General features: G+C 42.2%; 1 protein-coding gene across 9 annotated transcripts in view; it reads right to left on the minus strand.

Annotated features, from left to right (window-relative positions):
* LOC121296848 (armadillo repeat protein deleted in velo-cardio-facial syndrome homolog) overlaps positions 1–27,933 on the minus strand; it is a 131,511-nt gene that overhangs the window by 72,037 nt on the left and 31,541 nt on the right. For 7 of the 9 annotated variants that reach the window (XM_041222702.1, XM_041222712.1, XM_041222708.1 and 4 more), the window contains exons 2-4: positions 13,341–13,453; positions 9,299–9,396; positions 8,536–8,756 (exon numbers count right to left, since the gene is read on the minus strand). The exons of 1 other annotated variant lie outside the window; for it this stretch is intronic. In XM_041222702.1, the coding sequence (XP_041078636.1) occupies positions 8,536–8,727 (192 nt within the window). In that variant the 5' untranslated portion in view covers positions 8,728–8,756; positions 9,299–9,396; positions 13,341–13,453. The remainder of the gene's footprint in view (positions 1–8,535; positions 8,757–9,298; positions 9,397–13,340; positions 13,454–27,933) is intronic. One more of the 9 variants, XM_041222710.1, reaches the window with a different exon arrangement.

Consider the following 27,933-nt stretch of genomic DNA (forward strand, 5'->3'; position numbering starts at 1 on the left):
TTTATTACAAACATCAGCACTGTGTAGCAGCTAATCTTCAAATACAATACCTTCTTGCATCAGCTTGTACTTGCGCTGAACTGCTCCATGCCTTGCCACCTTCAACTACTGCTCCTAACTATAACTGTCTCTGATTTTACTCTTATAGGTAACCGTACTCATGGGGGGTTTTTGTATTTGCTCTTAATGGGAAATCATTCTCACCCATTTATCACACTTACTGCCTGTTCTTACTGGACTTCACTCATATAAGCAAATATTTATTATAAGTTATAACTGCTCTGAGTCAAACTTACTGTATTCTTTATTTTGCTCTTACTTGTTAATCTTTAGATGCGATAACTGCTAACTTGATCTGAGTCGTGTATTATGTTTTGTAATGTGATATTAATATAATGCTCTGTATGTGGATATTATATAATGATTCTGTAATGTGATATTATATAATGCTATTCTGTAATGTGATATTATATAATGCGATTCTGTAATGTGATGTGTAATGTGATATTATATTCTGCGATAGGTAATGTGATATTATATAATGCGATTCCGTAATGTGAATTTGTATAATGCTTCCGTAATGTGATATTATATAATGCGATTCTGTAATGTGATATTATATAATGCGATTCCGTAATGTGATATTATATAATGCGATTCTGTATGTGATATGCTATAATGCGATTCTGTAATGTGATATTATATACTGTATTTTCTGTAATGTGATATTATATAATGCGATTCTGTAATGTGATATTATATAATGTGATTCTGTAATGTGATATTATATACTGCGATTCTGTAATGTGATATTATATAATGCAATTCTGTAATGTGATATTATATAATGCGATTCTGTAATGTGATATTATATAATGCGATTCTGTAATGTGATATTATATAATGCGATTCTGTAATGTGATATTATATAATGTGATTCTGTAATGTGATATTATATAATGCGATTCTGTAATGTGATATTATATAATGCGATTATTGATATTATATAATGCGATAATTATATACTGCGATTCTGTAATGTGATATTATATAATGCGATTCTGTAATGTGATATTATATACTGCGATTCTGTAATGTGATATTATATACTGCGATTCTGTAATGTGATATTATATACTGCGATTCTGTAATGTGATATTATATACTGTGATATTATTATATATGCGATTCTGTAATGTGATATTATATAATGTGATTCTGTAATGTCTGTAATGTGATATTATATAATGCGATTCTGTAATGTGATATTATATACTGCGATTCTGTAATGTGATATTATATACTGCGATTCTGTAATGTGATATTATATAATGCGATTCTGTAATGTGATATTATATAATGCGATTCTGTAATGTGATATTATATAATGATTCTGTAATGTGATATTATATAATGCAATTCTGTAATGTGATTATTATGCGATTCTGTAATGTGATATTATACAATGATTCTGTAATGTGATATTATATAATGCGATTCTGTAATGTGATATTATATAATGCTGTAATGTGATATTATTGCGATTCTGTAATGTGTGATAATTATATATACTGCGATTCTGTAATGTGATATTATATAATGCGATTCTGTAATGTGATATTATATAATGATTCTGTAATGTGATTACTGCGATTCTGTAATGTGATATTATATAATGCGATTCTGTAATGTGATATTATATACTGCGATTCTGTAATGTGATATTATATACTGCGATTCTGTAATGTGATATTATATACTGTGATTCTGTAATGTGATATTATATACTGCGATTCTGTAATGATTCTGTAATGTGATATTATATTCTGTAATGTGATATTATATAATGTGATTCTGTAATGTGATATTATATACTGCGATTCTGTAATGTGATATTATATAATGCGATTCCGTAATGTGATATTATATACTGTGATTCTGTAATGCGATATTATATACTGCGATTCTGTAATGTGATATTATATACTGTGATTCTGTAATGTGATATTATATACTGTGATTCTGTAATGTGATATTATATAATGTGATGACTGTACTGTGAATTGTAAATCACCCTGGATAAGAGCATCTGCTGAGAAATAATAACAACAACAATAATAATAAAACATAGAAAAAAACATTCTGAAGATGTATAGCTTGGTGCAATTGAAAACAGAAGTCTTGGAGAAAGACTTGAAGTTGAAACGTTTGTCATTGAATTCTCTTCTAGATTTTCCAGATTTACCAATTCCAAATAGGCTGTTTAAATCTACTGACCTGTGTTTTATATACTTGTGTGCCCAACCAAAGAACCCATTCTTAAACTAGAATGCCAACTGTAAGTAAATGAATTGTTTTGCCCGCTCCTCGCTGGTCTGGCAAGGTCCCAGGGTTAGAAGCAACCACTTTGCTAATCCTGCTGTATTACACCGATCGCAAAAACAAAAGATGAAATCCTGACTTCTGACAAACTGCAGCGGGGTTCCACTTTTAAAACACACATTAAAAAAACAGAAGCGTTTGTACAGTCCTGCAGAAAAGAGCCGATGCAAAACGAAACACAGCCGAGACAGAACCCCTTCAGCAATATCTACACCAACAGGACTCGTACAATTTGCCAAAGCAGCTAGGAGAGAGAAAAAAAAAAAAAAAAAATCAATTTTTAATTCATGCAAAGATATGCACGACATTCTAATTCTACAGTAACTATTTCATGTCATGAATCAAACAGAAGCATATTAAAATAAATAAATAAATAAATGTAATGCCTGCGAGCCCTGTAAACAAATATTAAAGCTAAAGTTTTAAGACACACATGGCATTTTATTTTTCAAATGCTTGTAGCTCACACTTCAGCGATTATATATGCAGCATGTCAATGAGATAAATCTGCCAACACAAAAGTGAGTCCCTTTGGGTTACCTCAGGAAGCCCACTGTAGAAAGAAAACACTTACTGGATGGATACATGCAACAGATTGTCATTGTTGTGTGGCATGGCATGACTTTTCCAAATGGGTTCAATTATACTGTATATTCTTCTAGGCTAGACACCTAACGTATGCATATCCAGGTTCACAGGGTCACATTCTTTATGCAGTGCAGAGGTCTGGCAAGGAAATATGACATATTTCAAACACATGTACCCCTTTGTACAGTACCTCCAAATGGCAACGTGAATTTTTCCTCTGGGCTGATTCGGCTAGAATTAAAACATCCTCTTGTCGTGAAATCAGGCTGTCTGAACAGACTGAGCGTAGTGCTATTGTTTAGCTTTGGAATTTATACTCGACAAACATGTTTTTAAACCTGAAAACCAGCTAGAAACCAAAATTACATCATAAACTGCAGAGAATGTCTATTTAAAAATGTATTTACAATGTACTTAGTCCAGTTGCACATCACCTGGCTCCAATCCAGGTTTTCCTGGAAACCATACAAAAAAAAATAAAAAATGATGCTCCCTTAAGCTGAGGGTACACAAAGCCACTTTTTAAGGACAGTGGCATGAAACCTGGTTCTAGGAGACCTGCCATGAGGCAACTTTGCTGAATCGAACCCCAAGTCTCCCCTTCTGTGCCATGCAATGGCCTGAAACCCAGTCTCCTGAAACCAAGTTTCAAGCCACAATGACGCTTCATCTTCCCTCAGCTCTATATGTAAAGAAGGATGGCCATGTCTTACCTACAAAAGCAGTTTATTTTCACACACAGTGCCTTCAGATTCTGATCTCTGTTCTTTGAGGGCGACATAAAGTTTGGAGCTACCTCCCAGAATATAAATAGAGCACTTGACGAAGTGCCTGTCCTTCCACACTTAATGAGCTTCAGGAATGCGCGTAGCTACAATGGAAGAATCCCAGCCATTCTAGCCTGTCTTGTGGGGGCTGGCACAACCATATAGTGCCTCCGGTTAGGAGATCTTAATGCTTTGAAGCTCTGAGCTTCTAAATGTTCATGTTCAAAGAAACAGAACTAGGAATCAACCAATCACCCAGTTTTTTTCATTTTTTTGTTTTTTAAAAAACGTCGGAGAGAAGGCTTGCCCAATAAGTTTTCAGGTGCCGTTTGCATGAAAATTCTCTTCACAGAAATCTGTTACATTGCATTCACAGAGCTGCCAACCGTTGACATCATCAACTCTTATAAATCAAGAAACGCAAGGGTAAGGAAACAAATCTGCAACAGAAACAGTTTAAAAAAATCAAATGGCCATTTTATTTCACACGCAATATATCACCCTGATGCAAAAGATCTTTTTAAAGACAGCAAGCAGAAAACAGTGAACTGTGTGATTGTGAGCCAAGTGATTTAGGATGTTTGCTTGCTGTCTCACAAAGCCAGCCAGTGTGTGATATCCCTGTAGTCATTTTAACGGCCTGCCATTGTTCCCAGTACCTTTGTTAGCAGCGCCATCACAAGTTTCTCCCCATAAGTGTTGTGTGTGCCAGACCAGGGGGAAATGAAAAGGAGGTCTGTACAGGCGGACAAGCTTTCAGGACAACCAAAGATATGATTCTGCATTTAAACATCAGCATAGGGGACTGCTCTAACCCCACAGGGATGGGCAACAAGTGCCTGGCTTTTTATAATAAATAAATAAATAAATAAATAAATAGAAAGGCCACCCAAGGGTTCAAATAACCCCTATACACAGACACTGGAAGAGACTTCCTTGTGTTTACTCTTACTGCTGTATCTCCTGGATCTGTATCGGAATCCACTCTGTTCATCACTGATGGGGTCATGCTAGAACCCTAAATACGATCTTCCAGTCCTGCGTAATTGGAGAGAAGACGTCTCGTCTGCCGATAGCTTATCTGGGTACTCAAACTCACCGCTCATTTAGTCTTCAGTGATAAACCTTGATGCTGTCATCACTGTTCTTTTGTTAATACATTCTCTCGTGTTTGAATGCTGAGCCTGACCTTGAAAGCTCTGCACTCTCAGCTCAACATCAGTGCTCTCATCTTGAGCCCTAACACACACTAAAACACAGAGCCCATTCACCGCCCTACTGCAGCGACTGCAGGGAAAGAAGAAACACTCAGGCTGGCACAGCACCTGGGACCCGGGAGTTCAATCAGGAATGGACCAAAAACACCATGACTTCATTACAAGCAGTGTTCAGTACATGCATCAGAGCCAGGCGCATTGTCAAACATATAGTGCATGCATCCGAGCCAGGCGCATTGTCAAACATACAGTGCATGTATCCGAGCCAGACACATTGTCAAACATGCAGTGCATGTATCTGAGCCAGACGCATTGTCAAACATACAGTGCATGCATCGGAGCCAGACGCATTGTCAAACATACAGTGCATGCATCAGAGCCAGGCGCATTGTCAAACATACAGTGCATGCATCAGAGCCAGACGCATTGTCAAACATACAGTGCATGCATCAGAGCCAGACGCAATGTCAAACATACAGTGCATGCATCAGAGCCAGGCGCATTGTCAAACATACAGTGCATGCATCCGAGCCAGACACATTGTCAAACATACAGTGCATGTATCTGAGCCAGACGCATTGTCAAACATACAGTGCATGCATCAGAGCCAGACGCAATGTCAAACATACAGTGCATGCATCAGAGCCAGGCGCATTGTCAAACATACAGTGCATGCATCCGAGCCAGGCACATTGTCAAACATACAGTGCATGCATCGGAGCCAAACGCATTGTCAAACATACAGTGCATGCATCTGAGCCAGGTGCATTGTCAAACATACAATGCATGCATCTGAGCCAGGCTCATTGTCAAAGATACAGTGCATGCATCTGAGCCAGGCGCATTGTTCAACATACAGCAGCAGTACTACACAGCGCTTGTGGGTTTTTTTGTTATTATTATTAATAATGGAGGAGATGTATGTAGCATAAAAATAATCTTGCGCTTTCTTTTGACAGCAGTAAAGATCTCTCATTCTTTTTACTGACTCAGACATCCTCCTCTCTGCATTACACTGTACAGAGCGTACCAGCAGACCTTCTAGGGTCTGCAACACAAAGCAATCCCACCTGAAGCCACTGGTACCAGATGGAAAACACAGCAGCCCTGGGTAGGTTAACCCAACTCTGTATTGGGGTACTCTTATACCAGTGGCATAAAATAGCTTTCCTTAAATTTCAGCTCATTTATCCATGCAAATCGAGTTTCTGCAGGGATGCTTGGTGCGAATTTCTATCTCCATCTTCACAACTGCAATAAATCTGAGGAACAGGCACAAGTCAAACAAGAGTTTAAAACAAGAATCAAAGATTTCCAGGGACTCCGGATTAATATTCAGAGGTTTTAATGAGAGACGCCATTCGCAGAGATCAAAAGCAAAGATTTGAACCACCGGGAAAGAAACAGTGTAGAAGCGAATGTTACAATTCCACAGCCGAGGGGCTTGTGAAGCAATTATCAAGTGGAAAACGAATCTCGCTCTGCAGTTCTAGGCATGCGAGGCACGTGTAGCTCCCAACAAACCTTTAGAAGCTGCATTTCCAATTTCAATATATATTTAAATCAAATAACTATGCAGAAGAGAAGGGAAGACCTTGTTCAGGATTCTGCTCGGTATGAGAGCCAGTGTTTATAGATGAGGTTACAGTCATGACAAATGAATACTTACACCAAGAAAACAAAAATACATTTTACCAAAACGAAAGCAGAGAGACTTTACTGAATACAAAATCAGCAGCACAGTCCTTCGCCAAAGGATCTTACCTTTCCTGACTATACTGTGTGCTTCCTACCTCTGTTACCATTTACTAAAATCTATAGTGTGTGCTGAACGAGTCCAGAGGCTAAGCCATCTCAACTCATACTACAGGGAAAGCAAGCAAAATACAGTACAGGTTCTGCACATTATTAAACAGGAGGAGAAAGGTAATATCTAGGACACTGAGGTGTTACACTTTTACAATAAAGCACACAGGATCAGCTCCTTTAAAAGAAGAAAATAAATAAATATGTGTTTACAGCACTGTAACTAAATCAAATGTAAACCATGCTGTGACACGTACAACCATGACATGTATTTATTCAGAGTTCCCCTACAAGCTGGAAAATAAAATTTACTGCAGAAGTGGTTTTATTAGCATGCTTTGCATGAAATCAACCTGCCCACACATTTTGCTGACTGTTAGAAACACATGACTAAATCTGTAAAGGATAGTGGAAAAGCATGGCAGTACATTGCAGTTACTGGAGTAAATTATTCTCCACAATGCTTCAAGCCACCATACTATATATAGAGTTCAAACAGACATCCATATTTCAGTTGTTAGGAGGCATGCACAGATTCTCTTTTTAACACCAACAACATTTTCACAGACCCCCGAAATGTGTTCAAGATCTTCCGATTCCTTGCTTGTTTTTTTACATTTCTGTGCAGTGCCCATTGAGTTCAATGAATTCACAGTTAGGCCATGTTGACAGTAGATGCACGGTACACAATTGCATCAGAAAAGGTTCAGGGCTATATTGTACTATGCATAATAACATTGCAATGATGTGTAGGTACACATGTATTTACTAAGTGACTGCTATGTGCATACACAGTAATTAGACACACAATGTAAGAACCCAAACTATATTCATCAGCAATGAGGCTGTGCAAAAGCGCTGGTTATCATTCAAAGAGAAATGTGCACGTTTCACATAGACTGCAGGCATGTCCAAGTGCATTGCAAATCACAGACAATTCAGCAAGCCACAATGCACAGCAGTGTAGCAGGCTGCAGTCTTCTGCTGGGAGAGTTAAGCAGGGCACATCAAACAGTAAGTAAAGCGTACCGCACTGCTGCACTTCACGCCTTCCAGCACCATGCAATGCTGGAAATGACTAATGCAGCAAGGCTTTTAACACCACAGACTAATTCATTTTCTGTCATGTAGAGCAGCGTCCCTGTAATCACGCATGTGGAAATCTATCTACAAAAATAGTCAATAGAGGCGACAAACTGCAATCACCCGCAGCTTAGGAACTGTATCCAATACACTGGCTGGATTCCTTCAGGGGAGATGGTACAATTAGTTTGCAAGGCAGACTCTGTGAACAGTACAGTATGTGCATGGCTTTGAATTTTAAACATAGTTTCCCTTAATTGGAATAGTAGAAGAGAAAAAGGGGTTTTATATGGAAATACTGTTCACTGAAATAGTTCTGCACAACAGTAAAGGTATTTCATTTGGAAGATGCATCCCAAATTGACATTCTTGACAATAGTGTGCCAAAAAACATATTTCGATAATCTCAAAAATGAATTGCAAACACAAACTGCTACAATGATATACAGTCCATTGTTGCCAGGCACGTTGCAGACAATGCATTCTCGTTTAAGAACGTGCTACTTTGTAAAACAGCGTCGTGGTTCCCCGACTGACACAATGCCACAGATTAATGGAGACGCACACGTGGTCCAGACGAGGGATGCAAACACACAAGAGATGCAGCTCGGACACGCGGCGCGCCACGCACAGTAAAGATGGCCGGATTGTGATCACAGGGGAGACACACACACAGACGGGCAGGCCGTTACCTGCAGTACTATCTGCTGCCACGCCAGGGGCTGGCTGCTGCTGCCAGCGTTGCACATGCTCAGTCGCTCCGAGGGCAGGCTGACGTTGCGCCGCTCCTCCTCGAGGGCCCGGGTTAGATGCTCAAAGCGAGCCTCCTGCTCTTTAACCGAGGCTAGAATGCTAGCGGCTGATCTCACGTCATACTCATCCATGCCTGTCCTGAAAGCTGGGTGCCTGTTAACTGATTAGTACAACAAACAGGGTCAGGGGTCAAAAGGCAGAAAAAAGAAAACACAGGTCAATAGCAACGTGAGCACTCATTCAAATCCCCCAGCCCACTATCCTCTCCTGGTTTGCAAGGCACTGCTTTGTATCGTTTTGATGTATCTACAGATGTGTCTGTAAAGTTTGGAAAGAAAGCTGCTATGCGGAATTCCGAAGCCAATGTCTGTGCTGAATAATGCAAACCATTATTAAAATAAAAACAATTAAAAGTTTCAAATAAACCTAGATTTATTATTTCTTCCTTCGTTCCCTGTTTTTTTTTTTTTTTTATCCTGACATATAGTATAGTGTGTTTGATTGTATATGCTTACATTCAATAAAACTAAAACGATTGCCCTTTTCATTTTAACACCATGACCTTCTCCGGACTGGCGTTATTCTTAATGATGCACAGCTATTCATGTCCTAGTTTACAGGCTGCAGGGATCTCAGAGGGAAGTGCTGATTGTCATGCAGAAACCAGACGTTCATTAAAAGAAAAGCAAGCGGCATACACACCTAGGAGGATTAGCAAGTGGAGGGAGAAAGGTTAGAGAAGAGACATCACCCGCTACGGACACACAAGAAACAGCACACAGGCTAGCAGAACCAGGAAGCTGGAAAACAGAGGAAGGAGAAAGAAAAAGAAATGAGAGGGACAGCAGAAACAGCAAGTCAATGGAGACTCTACCCCTGCCTCCTCGGCCCAGGGTCAGGGCAGCAACATCAGTAACGCTGTATCCACTGCACCCCTTACCAATTACAACAGAATATTGATTGTCTGCAGAGTAAAGTAGCTGGAGGAGAACTGAGTGAAAAGTCTGGTATGAACACTGAAGACATGTACAATTCTGCTGCAAATAACAAAGCAGGTGTACAGAGTTTAGACAGTGAGAATATAAGATTGGCATGCGTCATACAGACAGGGGAACCGATGACAGCGCCCGCATTCACTAGTTCACACCCAGGTTGTACAGTCCAATAGCCCGCGGTCGCTGTTCTTCTGCTACAGTAACACACTCAATTTGTGCATATACAGTACAGCAATGCAGAGTGTGAATTCTAGGCTGAACAGCCAAGCAAAACGAGTTTGTCACATCCTTTTTAATTTCTGTCCACTGACGGAACTGGTGGCTGAAGTCTTTTTTGTCCTTTGAAGACAGCAATCCTCTTACTTGAACTTTGGTGTATACTTTTTTTTTTTTTTTTAATCTACCCCCCCCCCCACCACACCCAACCCAACTGTCAATGCCAGTAAAAGGCTCTGTCAGCTAACCAAAATATCTGCAAGAACAGATTTTCACAGCAAGATTCGCACGTGTCTATATGACAGACATGCAACATCACGTGGAGCCCTACTTTCATATAAACCATTAAATGACGCCTGCAGCACAGATGCACTTCCATTCAGAAACCCCAATCAGTCCAGCAGGACAAAATAAACAATATTTTCAGAATGATTTCTGTTTAAAGTGTAATGTGGTCGACTCTTAACAGGCGCCTTTAAATCCAGACTACTACAATGAGGTTTTTTTTCTTCCTCAGGAATAATTCAGATCGACACAGAGGACACTGACAAGGCATCAGAATGCGTACCTGCTATAAAATCAGCAGCATGTTGAGCCGGTGTTCCCAGGGGTAACCACTTGTGGACGGGATCTTAAAATAGAGCCGCAGTTAGTCCAGAGTAAATTCCAGGGATTCCTTCTAAGGAAACATTCCCCAAGACAGAGAGAACAGTCAGCAGCTGCTTGCTATTGATCAGAGATGACGGAAAGCCCCTAAGATGATGGTTTGATAACTTCCCTCATATAGAACTACAAGGAGCACAACATCTTTCATCCCCAAGATTAAGGGGTGCCAGCTCTTGTACAACAGATCAAGAAGAGACAATGGTTTGAGGCAGCTTTGCTTTATCAAACCCCAAGTCTCCCTTGTTGTGCCATGCAGTGACCTGAAACCTCCTCTCCTGAAACCAAGTTCCAAGCCATAGACTGGCTTCATGTTCCCTCAGCATTAGTGATAGATACTACCAGTTAAAAGAATCTGGTACAATGCACATGGCACAATGCATGTGCTAGGAGACCAATTTATTATTTACAGAACATGCTCTGCCCATGTAAATTGAGAAAGCAGCTTGTGGTGTTTATGTATTGGCATTGATGAGAAGCTTAATGCCAGTATGCAATGAGGAATTCCAACCAGCCTGCAAATTTTGGCTTGTGGCTTGTTTTTCTCCATTTGTTTGTTTTTAAAGGGGTAGCACACTGGATGTCTGAGCATCCAATGTACTGTATGGCACAATGGTATCCCAACAGGCAGTACTGGCGGGCGGCACACGGCGCAATGTAAATGCATGAACACCTTGTAATGGAAACTTTTACATTTGAGGGCATTTTATCAGCTTCTAAAAACACATCCTTTTTGTTTTTGTTTTTCTAATTGGCAGAGCGAAAGCTACATTGCTTGTTATGTAAAAGTCCCACGGCTTTAGGAATTTCAATTAGAACCTTGAAAAAGCATTATGGGATAATGGAGCAAGAGAAATGAAACGAACTGGAGGGCAGCGACTCGGAGTCAGTTTGATGCATACTGTTTACAAGTTTCATATCAGCAGTTTCTCAGCTGTGAAGGAACTCCAGCAATTACTCTAAGTAATGGTAGAAGCTCTCAATCACAACAGACTGTAGAACCCAGAGCCCTGGAATCTGGAAGCACCATTAGTGCACCATTACTGTTTCCATGCATAATGTTATCACATCCAACCATACTACCTGAAACACTGCAGGCTGGCCACAACTATAAAACAAGCAGTGCAGAGAATATATTAGATAGATAGATAGATAGATAGATAGATAGATAGATAGATAGATAGATATAGATAGATAGATAGATAGATAGATAGATAAATAGATAGTCTGGCAACAAGCATGCAAGTTCGTTTGCAATTAACAGCAGTGTCTTTACATATGAAATAACATTTCAGAGTAAAATCTTTCATTCATATTGAATCCCTATGATGCAAACTCGGATTGGAATGGCACTAATCCATATGCAACCTGTTTGTGTTCAAGTGTGCAATGCATCATTAATACTTTACAGGAGCTCAACTGTAATTACAAAGCAATTGCATTTGCTGTTTTAACATTGAAATGGAAACGAGCTACTGGATTAAACTCATTGCAATTATAAAGAAAAAGTCATCTCATGAGCTTCCATTGACAAGCACTGCAGCAGCTGAGAACTGAAAACAAACCAACAATTACATTAACAAAAAGAACAGGGTCCAGCCAGGACCATTATATTCTGATTATCTGAATTAAATTGTTCTATTAATGTCTGTGCTGAAGGGAGCGTTACATTTTGATTCTCAAGAGAAAATTGGTGGGAAAAAAAGATGCATTTTTAGTTTAAACACGTAATACTGAATCCTTTCAGATCTCTTCACACACAGGCTGTGTCAGATCCTGATAAAACGAGATTGTAATTGGAGATTAGCATTCCTCACGGCCCCTCATTATTGAGATTCTTAACCAGTCGCCTGTAATCAGCCCCCACGCACAGTGCTTACATGATTAACAGGTAGACTGGGGGTGCTGCACTGCTAGCACTGGAGCCAGTGCTCACTTTAATACATACGCAACAGGTTCAATGGCATCAGACGCTGCCAGCCCATTTCAATGGGAAGGGAGATGGATAATCCATGCCCACTTTGAAGATGTACTTTTTCAAAAAATACTGATGTGCAGTATATCTGCTTCCACTGCAGTCTCAGTGTGGTTTGAAAAGCCCATTACTGTTACCTCACTACACAGTGTAAGATAACCCAGATTAGTGAGGTATTAAAGCATTTGCAGCCGATGCTGTGAATGTTTATCGAGGGGTCCCGAGCCTTCTTTCTCTTTACCCCCATAATGCATTCTCGCAGTTTCCAGCTTGTGTTTTCAATGTTAACAATGAAGGCTACCAGTACTTAGCTCAAAGCGAGCACATTAATAAAGAACTGTCGCCAAGCAAGGACTCGCAGTCCGACAAGGGTTGAAACCAGACATCTGGACGATCAACGAAGCAGCTCCTGGACTCGCAGACTGACCGCAGCCTGCAGGTGAAGACACAGACTGCACTCCATTCGGTGAACCTAGTCCAAAGTACTTCAAAACCTGTCTTCTCATGGTTTCGATGCAGAACGTTTACCTGCACAATGTAACTACTGTACAGCAAACCATTACATCTGAGCCAGACTGCCCATAGCTCCTAAACAAAGATCTCTGGTCAGACTGCAAAGAGCACAAAACTCATTACCACAGCTTACAAAAGCCTACAAAGTCATTATTAGAAATGTAATCTTAGGGGGGATTTTCATTAGAGAGTTTAAGCTATTTGAATTATTAATGGCATATATATTTCTCCTCGAGGCAATTCATTGCGATGCATTTGCTGAAAGCAGCTTTTTTTTTTTTTTTTTTTTTTTTTTACTGAAGGAATACATTTTTAAATAAAATGTGTGTAATTACCAAGAGAATGCATGAAATGATCAAAAAGACAGTTGAACACGCTTTACCTTTGATGTTTCCTGGCTCTCCGGACAGCTCTGCTGGGCTGGACTGAGACTCTCAGCTGTTAAACACGACGGACTTCAGCCATGCACTCTGGGAGACCGACTTGGCAAAGCAGCTGAAAATATCAAAAGAGAAATCATTTCTCAGAGTGATGCTTGTGCTGTACAAAATGCTACTGAAATGCATGCAGTTCCATCCAAAGGGGACATGAACTTTCATTGATTTTGTGCATTGCTGAATCCCAGAACTAAAAACACCACAAGCGATTCAGTGGAAGAATGGAGGCTCTGCAGCTGTACACAAAACTTCAAAAAATGAAGCAATTCTTCCCTTGTCTTGACCACTCCCTCCAGCATATACAGAGTATTCACTCTGCAGCTCTATCCCACACAGGGCTTCGAGAACTGAACACAACACATGATTACCAACAGCCTCATCAGTCAACTAGATGTCAGACTGTGCTTCTGCCATCACAATCAATACTCTTCTAAACACAACTGAGAACAAAAACACATAACCCATGTGACCCATGAGACCTTCCACCAAGGAACACAGCTGTCATTCTTCAAAGACCCTGCACTGTTGTGGAAAGGCAGATATTCACCAGAGAGCAATGCAAACTGGATGGATGGAGCATCAAAAATAAATAAAAAATGGGCAAGTAGATTCCAGTCCAGGTCTTTGTTCCAACAGTGACCTTGATTAAAAAGTGGGGGGGGAGGGGGGGGGTTGCTGAAGCCTGCAAGCGTGTGTAACAGGGCGGAGGCTGGGTGCGAATCCCTGATGCCACACCACGCCCCGGTGACCAGCCTGCTCTGGGACACTGGATCAGTGAAGTTCCCAAGTTTTTATTCAAGGCTGGTAAATATTTGTATGCTGTTTGGGGGAAGGCTTTGTTCTTTTACAGCAAGGTCAGACCAGACGCAGTCTGATTGGGGAGGGGTGGAGTTTCTGGGAAGAATATCAAAGGTGAGCGAAGCCACAGCGCTTTAGTGATCATCGTGTAGCAGAGGATTAAAAAAATACCGTATAGGGTTAGGGAATGTACAAAATCCAGACAAGCAGGGGCTCCCCAAAGTCAGCGCATACTTTACACTTCAATGCTTACGCATAGAATTGCATCAGGGGTTTGAAAACATGCATCCACAACCTTTCTGCACTGCAGGGATAGCAGCCCAGCAGAGAACTGCTGCAGTGGAAAATAATCACCAGCATGCAATTTAAAAAACATTGCCACTTGACTTCAAATACAAATGCATGCCAGTCACCTCCTCCCCTCCCCCAATAAGAAGATGCCCACAGAGCTGCTGTTTGAACATGTGTGGTCTGGTCCCTTCCGCTGCCAATCATCTCCATTTGATTTCCTTTAACGGGATATGCAAGAGGATGAGCTTCCTGGAAACTGAAGAAGACACGTCCTCAGTATGCCGAGTTGTATTCAAGCAGTACTTATGCAGCAATCAAAGTCAACTTTGACTGCCCAATCGCAGCGTCACAGTAGTGATCAAGCCAACCTGCCCACCTTGCAGGAAACAGATGCTGTCTTAATCCTCACCTTCCCACAGTCTTGGCGATGCAGCAGCACAGAGGCAAATCAGCCCGTGCAGAGTCAGAGGTGAGCGTTTACTCAGACTGATGCATTGCTGCTGGATGACGTACCGATCATTGAAAGATCAGAAAGCACCTTGTCGTGTTAAGTCTGTCACCCTTAAACACAGAAACAGAACAGGCAGTGCAGCCTCGTCTTTATTGCTCATTAAACCCAGGCACGAAGTATGAGCAGGTCTGTCGGAGCAGCAGGCAGCACGATGCTGATGACAGACACAAGGTGCAGACACTTCCAGTATGTACAGTACAGCAGCAAGGCTAATTATAGAGCAATCATGATAACAGCACTCAATACTGGCTTCTGCTCATCATGCACAGACGCCACACTGACAATGACTCCATACAGAAGTATGCTGTGACATGGTGTACCAATATAAATCATGGTGTCTGAAGATTGCTGTAGCAGACTGAGGTTGTGTGCACTGTTGTGACAGAATACTTTCAGAAGGGAGCGTTACCAAAAAATGACACTCTACACAATCCTCACGACCCACGACTCTGCCAGCTGATGGTGTGGTTTTGGGGGTTACAATCGCAATATCACAAAGACTTCCCTGGGCAAGGTTAATCCTTACAGACGGATAGGAAGCACATCCTGGACAATGCATGAGCAGACAGGGAGGGACACAAATCAGCACTCCCATGAGCTGGAACTGCTGCTGTGTCACCAACTGAGCCTTCACTCTGAAATTACACTCCATCAATAGATGCTGTGTCAAGTGTCTAGTTCACAGCCTCTCCTCTGCATTTCACCTTTAACGCATCAAAAGATCCTTCTAATAGTGGAGTTTTTAAATAGGAGATCTAGCAGAGTATGCAATCTGTTGTAAACACTAGCTTTCTGGTGTGATTTCTAATACCGTGCAGTAGTACATTCATGAGCACAGTTTCACCCCAGTCCTGGTACTTTCCATTGAAAGAAATCAGTGACTCAGCAGACTCAATCTCCCAAAGCTGGATGTTAACAAAAGATTACAATTTCAGGGAAGGACTTTCTCATGCATCAAATCTGTCAAATTCTTTTGAAAAGGTTCTGTAGTCACACAAAGGGATCCATGCAACCCAAGGAGAAAGCGTTTACCCCATTGAAATACAATTCTATAGCAACTCCAATACCTGGGAGCTCGGGGTGAGAATGAAATGCTCTGTTGCTAGAGAGGGTATGTTGTTAAGAAAGCATTTTGGGGACAAAAAATTGTATGTATGTGTGTGTATATATATTATCTAAAAAAAGGAGTGAGAAAGATAGATGGACAGATACACAGGCACCTGAAGATAGATAGATATCTAGATCGATTGAGTGATAGATAGGCTAGAAAGACAGGAGAGATAGAGATATAGAGATAATAATGCATGATATGTAATGGACAGCTGTAGGCTAAATTGAAGAGGTTTTGATTTCCAGTCTGCAATTTGATGGTTTGCTAAACGTGTGCACAGAATATTTACAGCTCTTTGCTCCTATTTTATGGTTCAATTTATAGTGGAGCAGGATGAAAGAGAACTATGAACTACTAGATTAGCCAAGAAGGGAATATACAACTCCTCTCTGCTTTATCTATTATTTCTGTAGCAATCTATTCAAGGTGGAGTTGTGTTATCATACACTGTCAGGTTAAATAAAGAAGAAATGAGCCATCTTTGATAAACAGGCACTGTAAGCAAAACATGAAAAACGTGCTGTGTGCGAACATGCCAATCCCCTTGGAGTGAAGATGGAAATTACAAAGCAGGCTTCCACTTTCCTCTGCAAATGTCAACACCAGTCAAGACACAGTATTAAGAAGACATTTCAGTAATTGCAGTGTTATAAAATCATGTTAAAATGTTAGAAAGATGCTGTCCGGAGAACACAGCGTTGATCCGGCCTTCATTCTCTGGGTCTGAGACAGAATTTTAACTCCAGATTACTGTGCTCATTGCATAGCAGTTCCACTCATTCTGAAAAACTAAATCTCAGCCCAGAGTAGAAAGCCAAAACAGAAAGAGACTTGGAAATCGTGTTAAAGAAATCATAACCTTGCACTCAAATGATATCAAGTGGCTTCAAATACATTCTCCTGGCTCTACAATCCAGTCTGACAGCCAGAGATGATGTTTGGCTTTATCTAAGCTTGGAAGAACTTGGCTCGAGTGGGGAATCACGATTCTAACATTAATATTGTATCAATATTCTTTGAGGCACAGATCTCTCGCTGCTGTACGTGTAACCAACACCAGGGCTCACTGGTCTTGAGCCAGAGAGGACTTTCTCATTGTCTGCTTCTTCATTACAAAGCGAAGCGCAGCAGAGACACAAAACAGACAGGCCCAGCCGGAAAATAATTCATAGCCACAACTTACAGCGACTGGCGGGCCTCCATGGAATCAGACCCGAAGGCAGGAACAGCCTGTATCCCTAGAACATTGTACGCTTTCTTTTCCTGCAAATCAAACAACAACAACAGTATTGCTGGAGCTGTACCCACACCACACACTGACACACACGCATTTGCTAAAGACGCCATTGTACTTCCCCAACGACTCTCTGAACTGTTGGTTTTAATTATCGTGGTGCACAGAGGCCACTGTTTAGATGACCTGCATGGTATCAGTATTTAGGTCCAGTGCTGTTAGACTGGTTTGCTTTGTACTGAATTGCGTGTATACTAGGGGATTGGGGATAGGGCACAGGGAATAAGGGGTAAAATTCCTTCAAAGAGCATCAAACAGCACTGAAAACTAGCGGATTAGCTGGCATCAAGTCAAGTCTGCACGTATCCAGCTGAAATGTTAGAAGCTTCGTATTGGACTGGGTGATACAATTTCTATACTGATAATTGGACTTGTCTTTAAAAATAGACAGAGTGTTAAAAAAAATCCATAATGCCTACAAGCCACCTGGGGCCTGTGCAATGATTTTAAATGATCTTGCTCAGTTCCTAACAACCTGCATTAGCAACTCTAATTGGCTCCTGCTGTGCTTTGGCTGTCATTTTCGAGAAGTCAGGGGGGCACAGGTGTGCAGAGAGGAGCGCGAGGGGGCTGGAACAGGGTAACCAGACCCAGGAAAGGAGAGTCCTGCACTGCAAACACACGTGTGCAGAGAGGAGCGCGAGGGGACTGGAACAGGGTAACCAGACCCAGGAAAGGAGAGTCCTGCACTGCAAACACACGTGTGCAGAGAGGAGCGCGAGGGGGCTGGAACAGGGTAACCAGACCCAAGAAAGGAGAGTCCTGCACTACAAACACACGTGTGCAGAGAGGAGCGCGAGGGGGCTGGAACAGGGTAACCAGACCCAGGAAAGGAGAGTCCTGCACTACAAACACACGTGTGCAGAGAGGAGCGCGAGGGAGCTGGAACAGGGTAACCAGACCCAGGAAAGGAGAGTCCTGCACTGCAAACACACGTGTGCAGAGAGGAGCGCGAGGGGGCTGGAACAGGGTAACCAGACCCAGGAAAGGAGAGTCCTGCACTGCAAACACACGTGTGCAGAGAGGAGCGCGAGGGGGCTGGAACAGGGTAACCAGACCCAGGAAAGGAGAGTCCTGCACTGCAAACACACGTGTGCAGAGAGGAGCGCGAGGGGGCTGGAACAGGGTAACCAGACCCAAGAAAGGAGAGTCCTGCACTGCAAACACACGTGTGCAGAGAGGAGCGCGAGGGGCTGGAACAGGGTAACCAGACCCAGGAAAGGAGAGTCCTGCACTGCAAACACACGTGTGCAGAGAGGAGCGCGAGGGGGCTGGAACAGGGTAACCAGACCCAGGAAAGGAGAGTCCTGCACTGCAAACACACGTGTGCAGAGAGGAGCGCGAGGGGGCTGGAACAGGGTAACCAGACCCAGGAAAGGAGAGTCCTGCACTGCAAACACACGTGTGCAGAGAGGAGCGCGAGGGGGCTGGAACAGGGTAACCAGACCCAGGAAAGGAGAGTCCTGCACTACAAACACACGTGTGCAGAGAGGAGCACGAGGGGGCTGGAACAGGGTAACCAGACCCAGGAAAGGAGAGTCCTGCACTGCAAACACACGTGTGCAGAGAGGAGCGCGAGGGGGCTGGAACAGGGTAACCAGACCCAGGAAAGGAGAGTCCTGCACTGCAAACACACGTGTGCAGAGAGGAGCGCGAGGGGGCTGGAACAGGGTAACCAGACCCAGGAAAGGAGAGTCCTGCACTACAAACACACGTGTGCAGAGAGGAGCGCGAGGGAGCTGGAACAGGGTAACCAGACCCAGGAAAGGAGAGTCCTGCACTACAAACACACGTGTGCAGAGAGGAGCGCGAGGGGGCTGGAACACGGTAACCAGACCCAGGAAAGGAGAGTCCTGCACTACAAACACACGTGTGCAGAGAGGAGCGCGAGGGAGCTGGAACAGGGTAACCAGGCCCAGGAAAGGAGAGTCCTGCACTGCAAAGGAGCACCCCCAGTATTACATATTCTACACCCAACACAAGAAACACCCATTGAAAAGCTGTAGACCAATACAATACACTGTACTGGAAGAGAAAATGCAATACTTGTTGGATCAGTGGATTGAAGTAGTTAAGAATATTCGAACTGGATTCAAAAGGTTCTGAAATAGCCCCTTTAAAAATACTTTGCCAAGGTGGCACTTAAGAGAAATACACCATCCCACAGCCAAATACCAGTGTTGGAGGTTTGTAAACCTTGGATATGTTTCTTTTTTGGGGGAAGGATGTCAAACCAAATAAATATGATTAGTGTGCAAAATCTACTGAGCAAAAATAGTTAAAGCACAATCTCCTATTGGTTATAGCACAGTATTTATACAAGAGAGAAAACATTTAAAATCAGATTAGCAATAAAAGGCTTCCTGCTGCAATATACATGGATGCCATGATGTTAATAAATCACTGGAAAGGGTTTGCGAATATTGTTTTCTTCATCAGATCAACATTTACTGCCAAGGGTCCTTTCTAATAAATCCATGCTGGAAATGGTTTGCTGTTGATTGTAGTTGTTACAGGTCCATTGTGGCCAGTGCTCAAAGAGAAAATGACATTTCAATTCATAGGAAATGCACTTTGACAAAAGGTAACTCAATGCATCTCCTGTGGCTCGCAGCCAGAATCCCTTTCTCAGTTGAGGTGGAGTGACTGACCGCCTGCTCTGCCTCTCTCCCTCCCTCCCTCCCTCCCTCCATCAAAGCAACATGGCTCTCATTTCTTCAATTCCTGCCAACACCCTGAGAGGTCCTCAAACTGGGCGTTTATATTCTCCTGTTCTCATGTATACTCAATAAAGGAGTTTATATTCTTCAGCACGACAAATATGATTCAGAACTGAAAGGGTTAAAAGAGCACTGGACCAGAACACCGCTCCCATGCAGATCATTCAAATCTCCATCCTCACCATTGAAGTCTTCCCAGGTAATCCGCCTCACGCAGCACGCTGATCTCACACAAAGTTACACTATGACTGGCACAATATGAGGCTTGCAGCCCTGGGGCACAGAAAGGCACTGCCCCCATGCACTTGCTCTCAGTAACACATTCACCTCAGGGAGCTTCCTACACCAGTGCAGGTAGTTGATCTCCGAGCTGCAGTACCTGCTGAATCTTCAGCACTCACAATCACCTATCAGTGCATGTTTGATTCCAGTGTGCCTGATCTACACAGCCTGCTGCTGCTGCTGCCCATTCAGCCAGATGAAGATTGTAAGAAGCTGCACTAATCTGACATTTGCGTCTCTCTGTAAAAATAACTTGGTTCCAAGGCAGTGGCCATTCTGACAGGACTGCAACTGGACAGATCAGGTAACCACAAGCAAATGGTTTTAAAACAGAGAGGGCAGTAGTATAGTGGAACAAAAACAACAAACAGATACAATAACTTTCCTTGGACTGTACTCTAGCTGTTTTCATGGCAGACTATTTGGAAAATAAGAACAAAATATTTCAAAATAAATATTTGGAATAGAGAAATGACAGGAAAACCAAAACATTCCGAGTCCAAGTTGACCGGAGAAACATTTTGTTTTAATTATCGCTGCATCCAGAGGAATTCCAGTAATATGCATTGTGGTGTTTCACCACACTTGTCCCCGTTTCATTTGGCAATGAGTCCTCCCTCAGGCTTGAGGCTCACGAGAGGGCTGTGGAGCTGCACTGATGTACTGCAGTTGGTTTAATTTGCAAGGAGACTGTACTCATCGAATCCAATACAACACAGCATAGCAGCCCTTTCTTCCAGACCCTGTCCCATCAGACATTTCAAAAAGGAAGCAGAAAGGTTAATGAAAAAAGTATTGATCTGCCCACATCCAAGGAGATGAAGACTTTTCCATCTAAACCTTCTCACTGCCTGGGGACCGTGTCAATCACTGCTATATCTTATAGAGGGCAAAAAAAAAACATGGTAGGACAAGGGGAAAGAGAAGAGAACTGCTTAAAAGCAATCCTGGCAAAGGGGAGCCATGCAGTCTGAGGTGAAGGTCCACGTCCTGGCTGTGCCAAGGTGCCAATCTCAGCTAGGGATCCAACAGGGAACGTTGCCAAGGCTGCAGGTGGAGGGGCTCAGAACAGCAGGGGCTGCAACACCCTCACCAGCAAGCCCAAAGTAATATCAGTATAGAACACAGCAATGAGAGAAGCACACATGCTCCAAGTGTAGCCTGGTTACAATGCTTACAGAAAGGCACACATGCAAGAGGCAGGTGGTGTTGCTGTGGATTTTGGAGAGGCCGCCTGTGTGAAGAAAGCCAACTGGATTCCTGGCTCAGTCCCTGCTCATGAATGCCCAGGGATAGCTCTGTGTTTACAAGGAGTTCAGCTTTATTGGTCTTATCCCAGATCAATACATTCAGCTACCCACACATTTTAAAGATTAAGCTTGGAATGAGCACAGTGTACTGTTACAACCAATTCAAGCAAGAACAAAAAACGTGGATACTGACAAGCTACTCAAGTACAGTTCTGCACTGGATTAGCCAGGACATGCTGATGTACGCAGACAAATACAAAAAAGCATCTTGAGCGAGGAGAAGTGGCGACTAAGATACAAATGACAAATAACATCTGTCAAGCTGTGGGCTGGATCATTAAATGTGTTATACATGGTGCACTTTTTTTTTCACATTGTTGTAGAAAAAAATACTTTCATCTTGGGAATGGCGAGTACTGATCGAAACGTTTGCAAATGAGTTAAATAGACATGTGACTGTCACATGACCCCCAATATACTGTAACAGACAGCTGTAGGATCACTGATCAAAGTGAAGGAATGCCAAAAACCTACTATATCAATAACGTTCAATTGACAGTCCCTAAATAACAATGCTTGATCGTCACGTTTTGGAAATGTAATTTTGAATGCAGTCTGCCTTTGGATACCAGTTATCATTCCACTCATCTACACTGCTTCACCAGTGTACTGTACACAGTCGTCAGTTTGATTCACACTGGATAAGCTACAATCTGCCCTAGACTTGGTCACCATGAGAACTGACAGACAGTGAAACTCTAGACATGCAGAATGGCCAGTAGTTTCAGCCACATGCTTGATATCCTCAGCTCTTATTCTGAAGTTCCGTTATCTTGCACCAGGTTTAATAAATAGAGAATGCATAATTAGGTGTCATGGTTATCTGCTTGTCTGGCAATGTTTTAATCAATTCAGTTGCAAATGGAGCCCTATTAACATTCATACTTCCGTTTCTTTCTTTACTATGCCAATTAATATATTAGCATACTGATACAAACATTAAACCAAATCTAATTGGGATAGCAATTTAAAAAGACTGCTGGTATCTTTCAAAAAATGCTAATCGAGAACAAAGCAAAGTTTTTTTCCATTCGATCACACTAATGCTCTCCCAAGCCCGATCCTTTGACACCAATAAGCATCTGCCTTCGTAATACATTTCAGAAGACATGCATTGTTCAGAGCACAAACAGCACCACTATTTAAAACAGTTTGCTGAAACTGTGACAGAGGTAGAACGTTGTTGAAAAACACAAATCACAGCGGGCAGGCTGGGGCAGTTTGTCTATGAATTAGAACATCAGACCTGGGTTCAAATCAGGCTTCAGTCATCACGAGAGGTGGTCTTTACACCGCAGCCATATTGGGTTACAAGGCTTTGGTTTTGGCTACATGCTAAACTTTGTTTTTACATCCTTAATTCTTTACATCCTCAAGAAAAGTGCAAAGGCAAATTATATGATAATAAATCCATTAAAAACAGGATAACAAATCAACTGCTTCTATTATTTCTGTTATTTCTTGCAAGTGATGTGTGCCTTCAAAAAGACTTTACATCTTACAGGCAATGTACCCTCTCTGAGCTCCTTCAATGGACTGCAAAGATTATTTCAGACATACAAAAGGTAAATAAATAAATACACTGTAGTATAATAGTGGTAAACTGTAAACTCTAACAAGGGAACTTCCTCGTTCAAATATATACTCGTTAGTAATGGACTCGGGAGTTCCATTGCTAACTCAAAGACATTGCCACAGCAATGCCATTGCCCCTTAAACACATTAATACAGAGCAAGCAAAACTGCAGGCTTAGCACTGGCCATGCCAGGAAGTACTCAATGGTCAGCCCCTTGGCATCACTCACCTGTGAAACACAAGAGATTGGCAGCATGCTGTACAATGCATAAAGCCCACTTAACTATTATATTTCACGCAATCTAAACCACTTCATCATTTTGCAGCAATAAAGTATCCTAGAAATAAATAAACAACGCTGTCATATTTACTTTGAATCTGATGTAAAACAGGCATCAGCTCGCATTATCCGAGACAGGACAAATTGATCTGTAGCTTACTCTAGCCTCTGCTGGCTCTGGTGTTTCTAACAGCAAGGGCAATCAGTCATCTCTCTCAGCCATGCCAATCAATCAGGCAGGAAGAGCAAGCTGGCGGGCGCGGGAAATTCGTTCTCTGCAGAATAATCTGTGAGGGATGACAGCATTCCAGGGACAGCGAGCCCCTCAGTGCTTCCTGCATTGAAATACTCTTCCGATGACAGCTCATAATGCTTCTAATGGCAGCTCAAAAAGGGCTGTTACCGTACAAATAACCGGGTGTCTACTGCAGCTAGACTGCAAGATGCTAACTAAAGATAATGATTTTAAAGTATGGGATTACTGGAGTTGTGCTGTCATTGTAGAACTGTAGAGCACCCATGTTGGGGACGCAGCATTTACACATACCCTATGGGGCATTAACCCATCTCCAACAATACAATCACACCCACCTCCGTCTTTAACCCAGCGATTCATCCTGCGAAAGGCAATCCGCTGCCATGCCACACAGTCCCAGGTCACTGTACTGCTCCAGAGGGGACCCTTCAAATCAACACTGAATGTTTAAGTGGAACCATAACCCACCAGGGCTGGCTTGGAGCCCCTTGGGTTCATTCAGCTGGATCACATTCTTTTTGTTATCAAAAAGCAGCCAGAGTTTCCTTTTGCTTGTTTTGGAGCTGCCAAAACCTCTAGATATTGTTTTCAGTTATCATCATACTAGAAATGGTGCCAAACCTTGCTGCCATTTAGAGGCTCCTCAGACTTTCAGTACACTTTTGAGAAGTGGAACTGCATACCCTGTTTCAGACAGAACAAAAAAACAGAGTACATAAAAATCGCTCAATACAGGGATGGAAATAAGACTCCTATTTCAGAGCAGTTTCATCCATTCCAGATTTTACTAGGAGCTTGACCAGACCCCAGTAACAAGCTCAGGTGTGTCTTTATTAAACTCCTAGTAAAACCGGGAATGGATCAAACTGCTATGCAATGGGAGTCTTATTTCCTTCCCTGGTTTATTGAATAGCCAAATGCAATCTGAAACCTCTAATAGACAAGGATGATAAAGGTTTGATGAAGACTGTTGCAAAATCAAAATGGCCGTCACGTAGAGTGTGAGGAGACTGACAGAAACAATCAGCACATCAAAAACAAATACCATGACATTAGCCAAATCAGAGCTGCTGTCAGGGTTATGAATATGAAATTACTTTTCATTCTTCAAATTCCAACATGTCAAAACGGCTCTTGTTTCAATAGTCAACAGCTCCAGTTTGAGAGCGAGCCAGTGCTGGTATGTTTATTATTCTGGCCAATGGGCTTCAAGCTCCACCACTGGCAGTACAGCAGAGGCACTTAATAAAAAATATAAACCTTTGGATAGCAAAACTAGGAAGGTACACATGTCATGTACAGTGGAACTCAGAACAGCTCTCATTTAGATCAATAGCCTTCTTTGAATAGGATCCGCTTAGGAGTAGCTGTTAATAGCACTTTAAACACGCCAACAAAAGGCATTGATAATAGTATTCAATAACACTTATCCCTTGAAAGCCAGGTTAAGCAATGTAATGAAAAGTACAGCACTTTACAGGAAAGGCTGCATAAGAACGGATGCCTACGTTAAACTGTATTCATCATGGGGCTGAGGCACCAGTGAGCTTTGAAAGAGGACAACCAAGCCTTGCCAGGCTCATCTCCACTTTCAAACTGTATGAGAGAGGACAACCAAGCCTTGCCAGACTCATCTCCACTTTCAAACTGTATGAGAGAGGACAACCAAGCCTTGCCAGACTCATCTCCACTTTCAAACTGTATGAGAGAGGACAACCAAGCCTTGCCAGACTCATCTCCATTTTCAAACTGTATGAGAGAGGACAACCAAGCCTTACCAGACTCATCTCCATTTTCAAATTGTATGAGAGAGGACAACCAAGCCTTGCCAGACTCATCTCCACTTTCAAACTGTATGAGAGAGGACAACCAAGCCTTGCCAGACTCATCTCCACTTTCAAACTCTCTTTTCATATTCCCAAGATAGGGGATAAGCTTTTAATTAAAATGTATCAAGGGTTCTCGCTCTCAATAAATTGTGATGAGTAAAAATGATCCCACGCATGTGGGTCTTGGCAGTTATAGTCTGTTTTTGATGGGTGCAATCAACTTGGCTCATGTTTTGAGTTATTTTCTTATATTGCAGCAGTGGCCTTCACAGTTAATCTTTCCCCAGCCTTGTACGCAGGTCTGCAGTGTTGAACGAGTTCACTGAATTAACCTCGGCTGCTTCCAAGTCCAAACTTTTGCTGTAGATAAATTCAAACTCCTCCCATGCTTTGTGAAGAGAAAGATACAAAATTAAAAAAAGATACACGGTAAGCAGCAGGATATCAGTGTCAAAGTGGAGATAATGTACCTTAGATCATTTCATTGTGCAAAGACCCGACCTTCCCCCATTGAAGTCATAGCAAGACAGGCCATTAGTCCCCGTCACAAATTCTACAGGATTACTGTTGCAGTGATGTTGTGTACGAGTCACATACAATAACAGCATCAAAAGTGCATCAGATACAAAGAATTCCTTCAAATGTATCCAAACAAGAAAGCCTGTCGTCCTCTGGCCTCCACTGCAACTTCCAATTTAACAGCTCAAGTTATTTATCTGCACAAAGTTAATTGCACAGCAGCACAAATTGGGCTTCAGGGGTTAAGAAACACATTACCTTTGTACTCCCTGAGAGCTGGTGGGCAGGCTGGTTTTTAGACTGTGCTAAAAGTTCAATTTCAAATCAAAGTGTCTCAGGGATGGCTATGGCTGGGTGCCAAAGGAGAAAAGTGTAGCTTAGTATAATGATCTGGCTGAGGCTTACCGAATGCTACAGTATACAGTACTCGTCTTCAATGTATTTGCATCACGTAAATACTGCTGTGTCTTTCCTAACAATTAGAAAGTGCACGACTCTAACCCTCACTGGAATGGCAAGATCCACGGAGCTCTAACTGCATGGGTTCAATAAAACAATATCTCCAGCTGAAGCTTAATAATTGATCTTTTTGGCAGGCTGCTTTCCTTTCCAAATCTGCAGGTGTTTGTTTTGAGTAACATTCGCTCTTGTGCTTTAGCACATGGATTACAGTCAGGCTGGTGTGTAAGGCAGAGCGGATAATTAAACATCAAGAGCAGCTTTTAGTTGCACGCTTTTATAGTAACAGCAAAGAGATCTTTACAGACTGCCTTTTCAGCAAACTGATTATGAATACATGGTTTCCAGCAACCAGCGTACTGATTATCAGTAAACAGCCTCTGATCATTACAGTAGAAACCAGCTGCGCCCGAATCAGGTTTATCAGACACGGACGCAGATTTAGAATTAGAAAATCGACAAGGGTCAAACTGCCTCCTCCTTGTTTGCCAGACCCAGTGGTAGCGCACCAGGATTTCAATGTGTTTACACAAGCCGCAGCAGTGTCAGAAACATCACTCCGAGCCCTTGCACCGAGCGATCAATACAGAGAGGAGACCCTTAAAGCACTGCTGAAGAAGAGCCTCTGCAAAGTCAGCCAGCGTCAGTCTCATCAGCACTCTGAAGCCTCCCGAGTCGCTGGAAATCAAGCACAGAGTGATGAGTTTCAGCTTCTCCCATCCAAGCCAGACAAAGCTGCTGTCATTCAAAAATGATGAGGGCATCTAGGACACCGCTCTGAAATAGTTTCTGCAATCTCATCCAGAAATAGTTGAGGCTTGAAGCCGTGATTGCTGAAATGCTTATAGCTCACTTAAAACAAAACAAAAAAAGATATTTAGAGGTGGTAAGCCATGAAAAGTTACAGTGCTGAATATCACTTAAATAACCATGTGTGCCCAAGTGTGAATAATGCCCTTAGTTTCGCATATAGTTATCCAGTCAGGAATTTAAGAAAAAAACAACAACAACATTACAAAGGGATGAAATCTGCACTTTCAGAAACCTGACGACAGCGCTATTGTGTTACATGCTTGTCGGTACTGACAGTGTGTGTTTAAATGCTTGAACCAGGGCAGTCTCATTACACGTTGCCTTTCACCAAGACACCCCTGTTCTAAAGTAAATGACACAGCTATTCAAACACTGGATGGAAACCAGCTGTGGTTACACAAAGCTATTTTTGGAACATTTAAGCCCTTTGAAAAAAAAAATATATAAAAATCACAGGAAAAACAATTTATAAATGATGGGCAGCTGCTG

The sequence above is a fragment of the Polyodon spathula genome, chromosome 22, assembly GCF_017654505.1.
Source record: "Polyodon spathula isolate WHYD16114869_AA chromosome 22, ASM1765450v1, whole genome shotgun sequence".
Taxonomy (NCBI): domain Eukaryota; kingdom Metazoa; phylum Chordata; class Actinopteri; order Acipenseriformes; family Polyodontidae; genus Polyodon; species Polyodon spathula.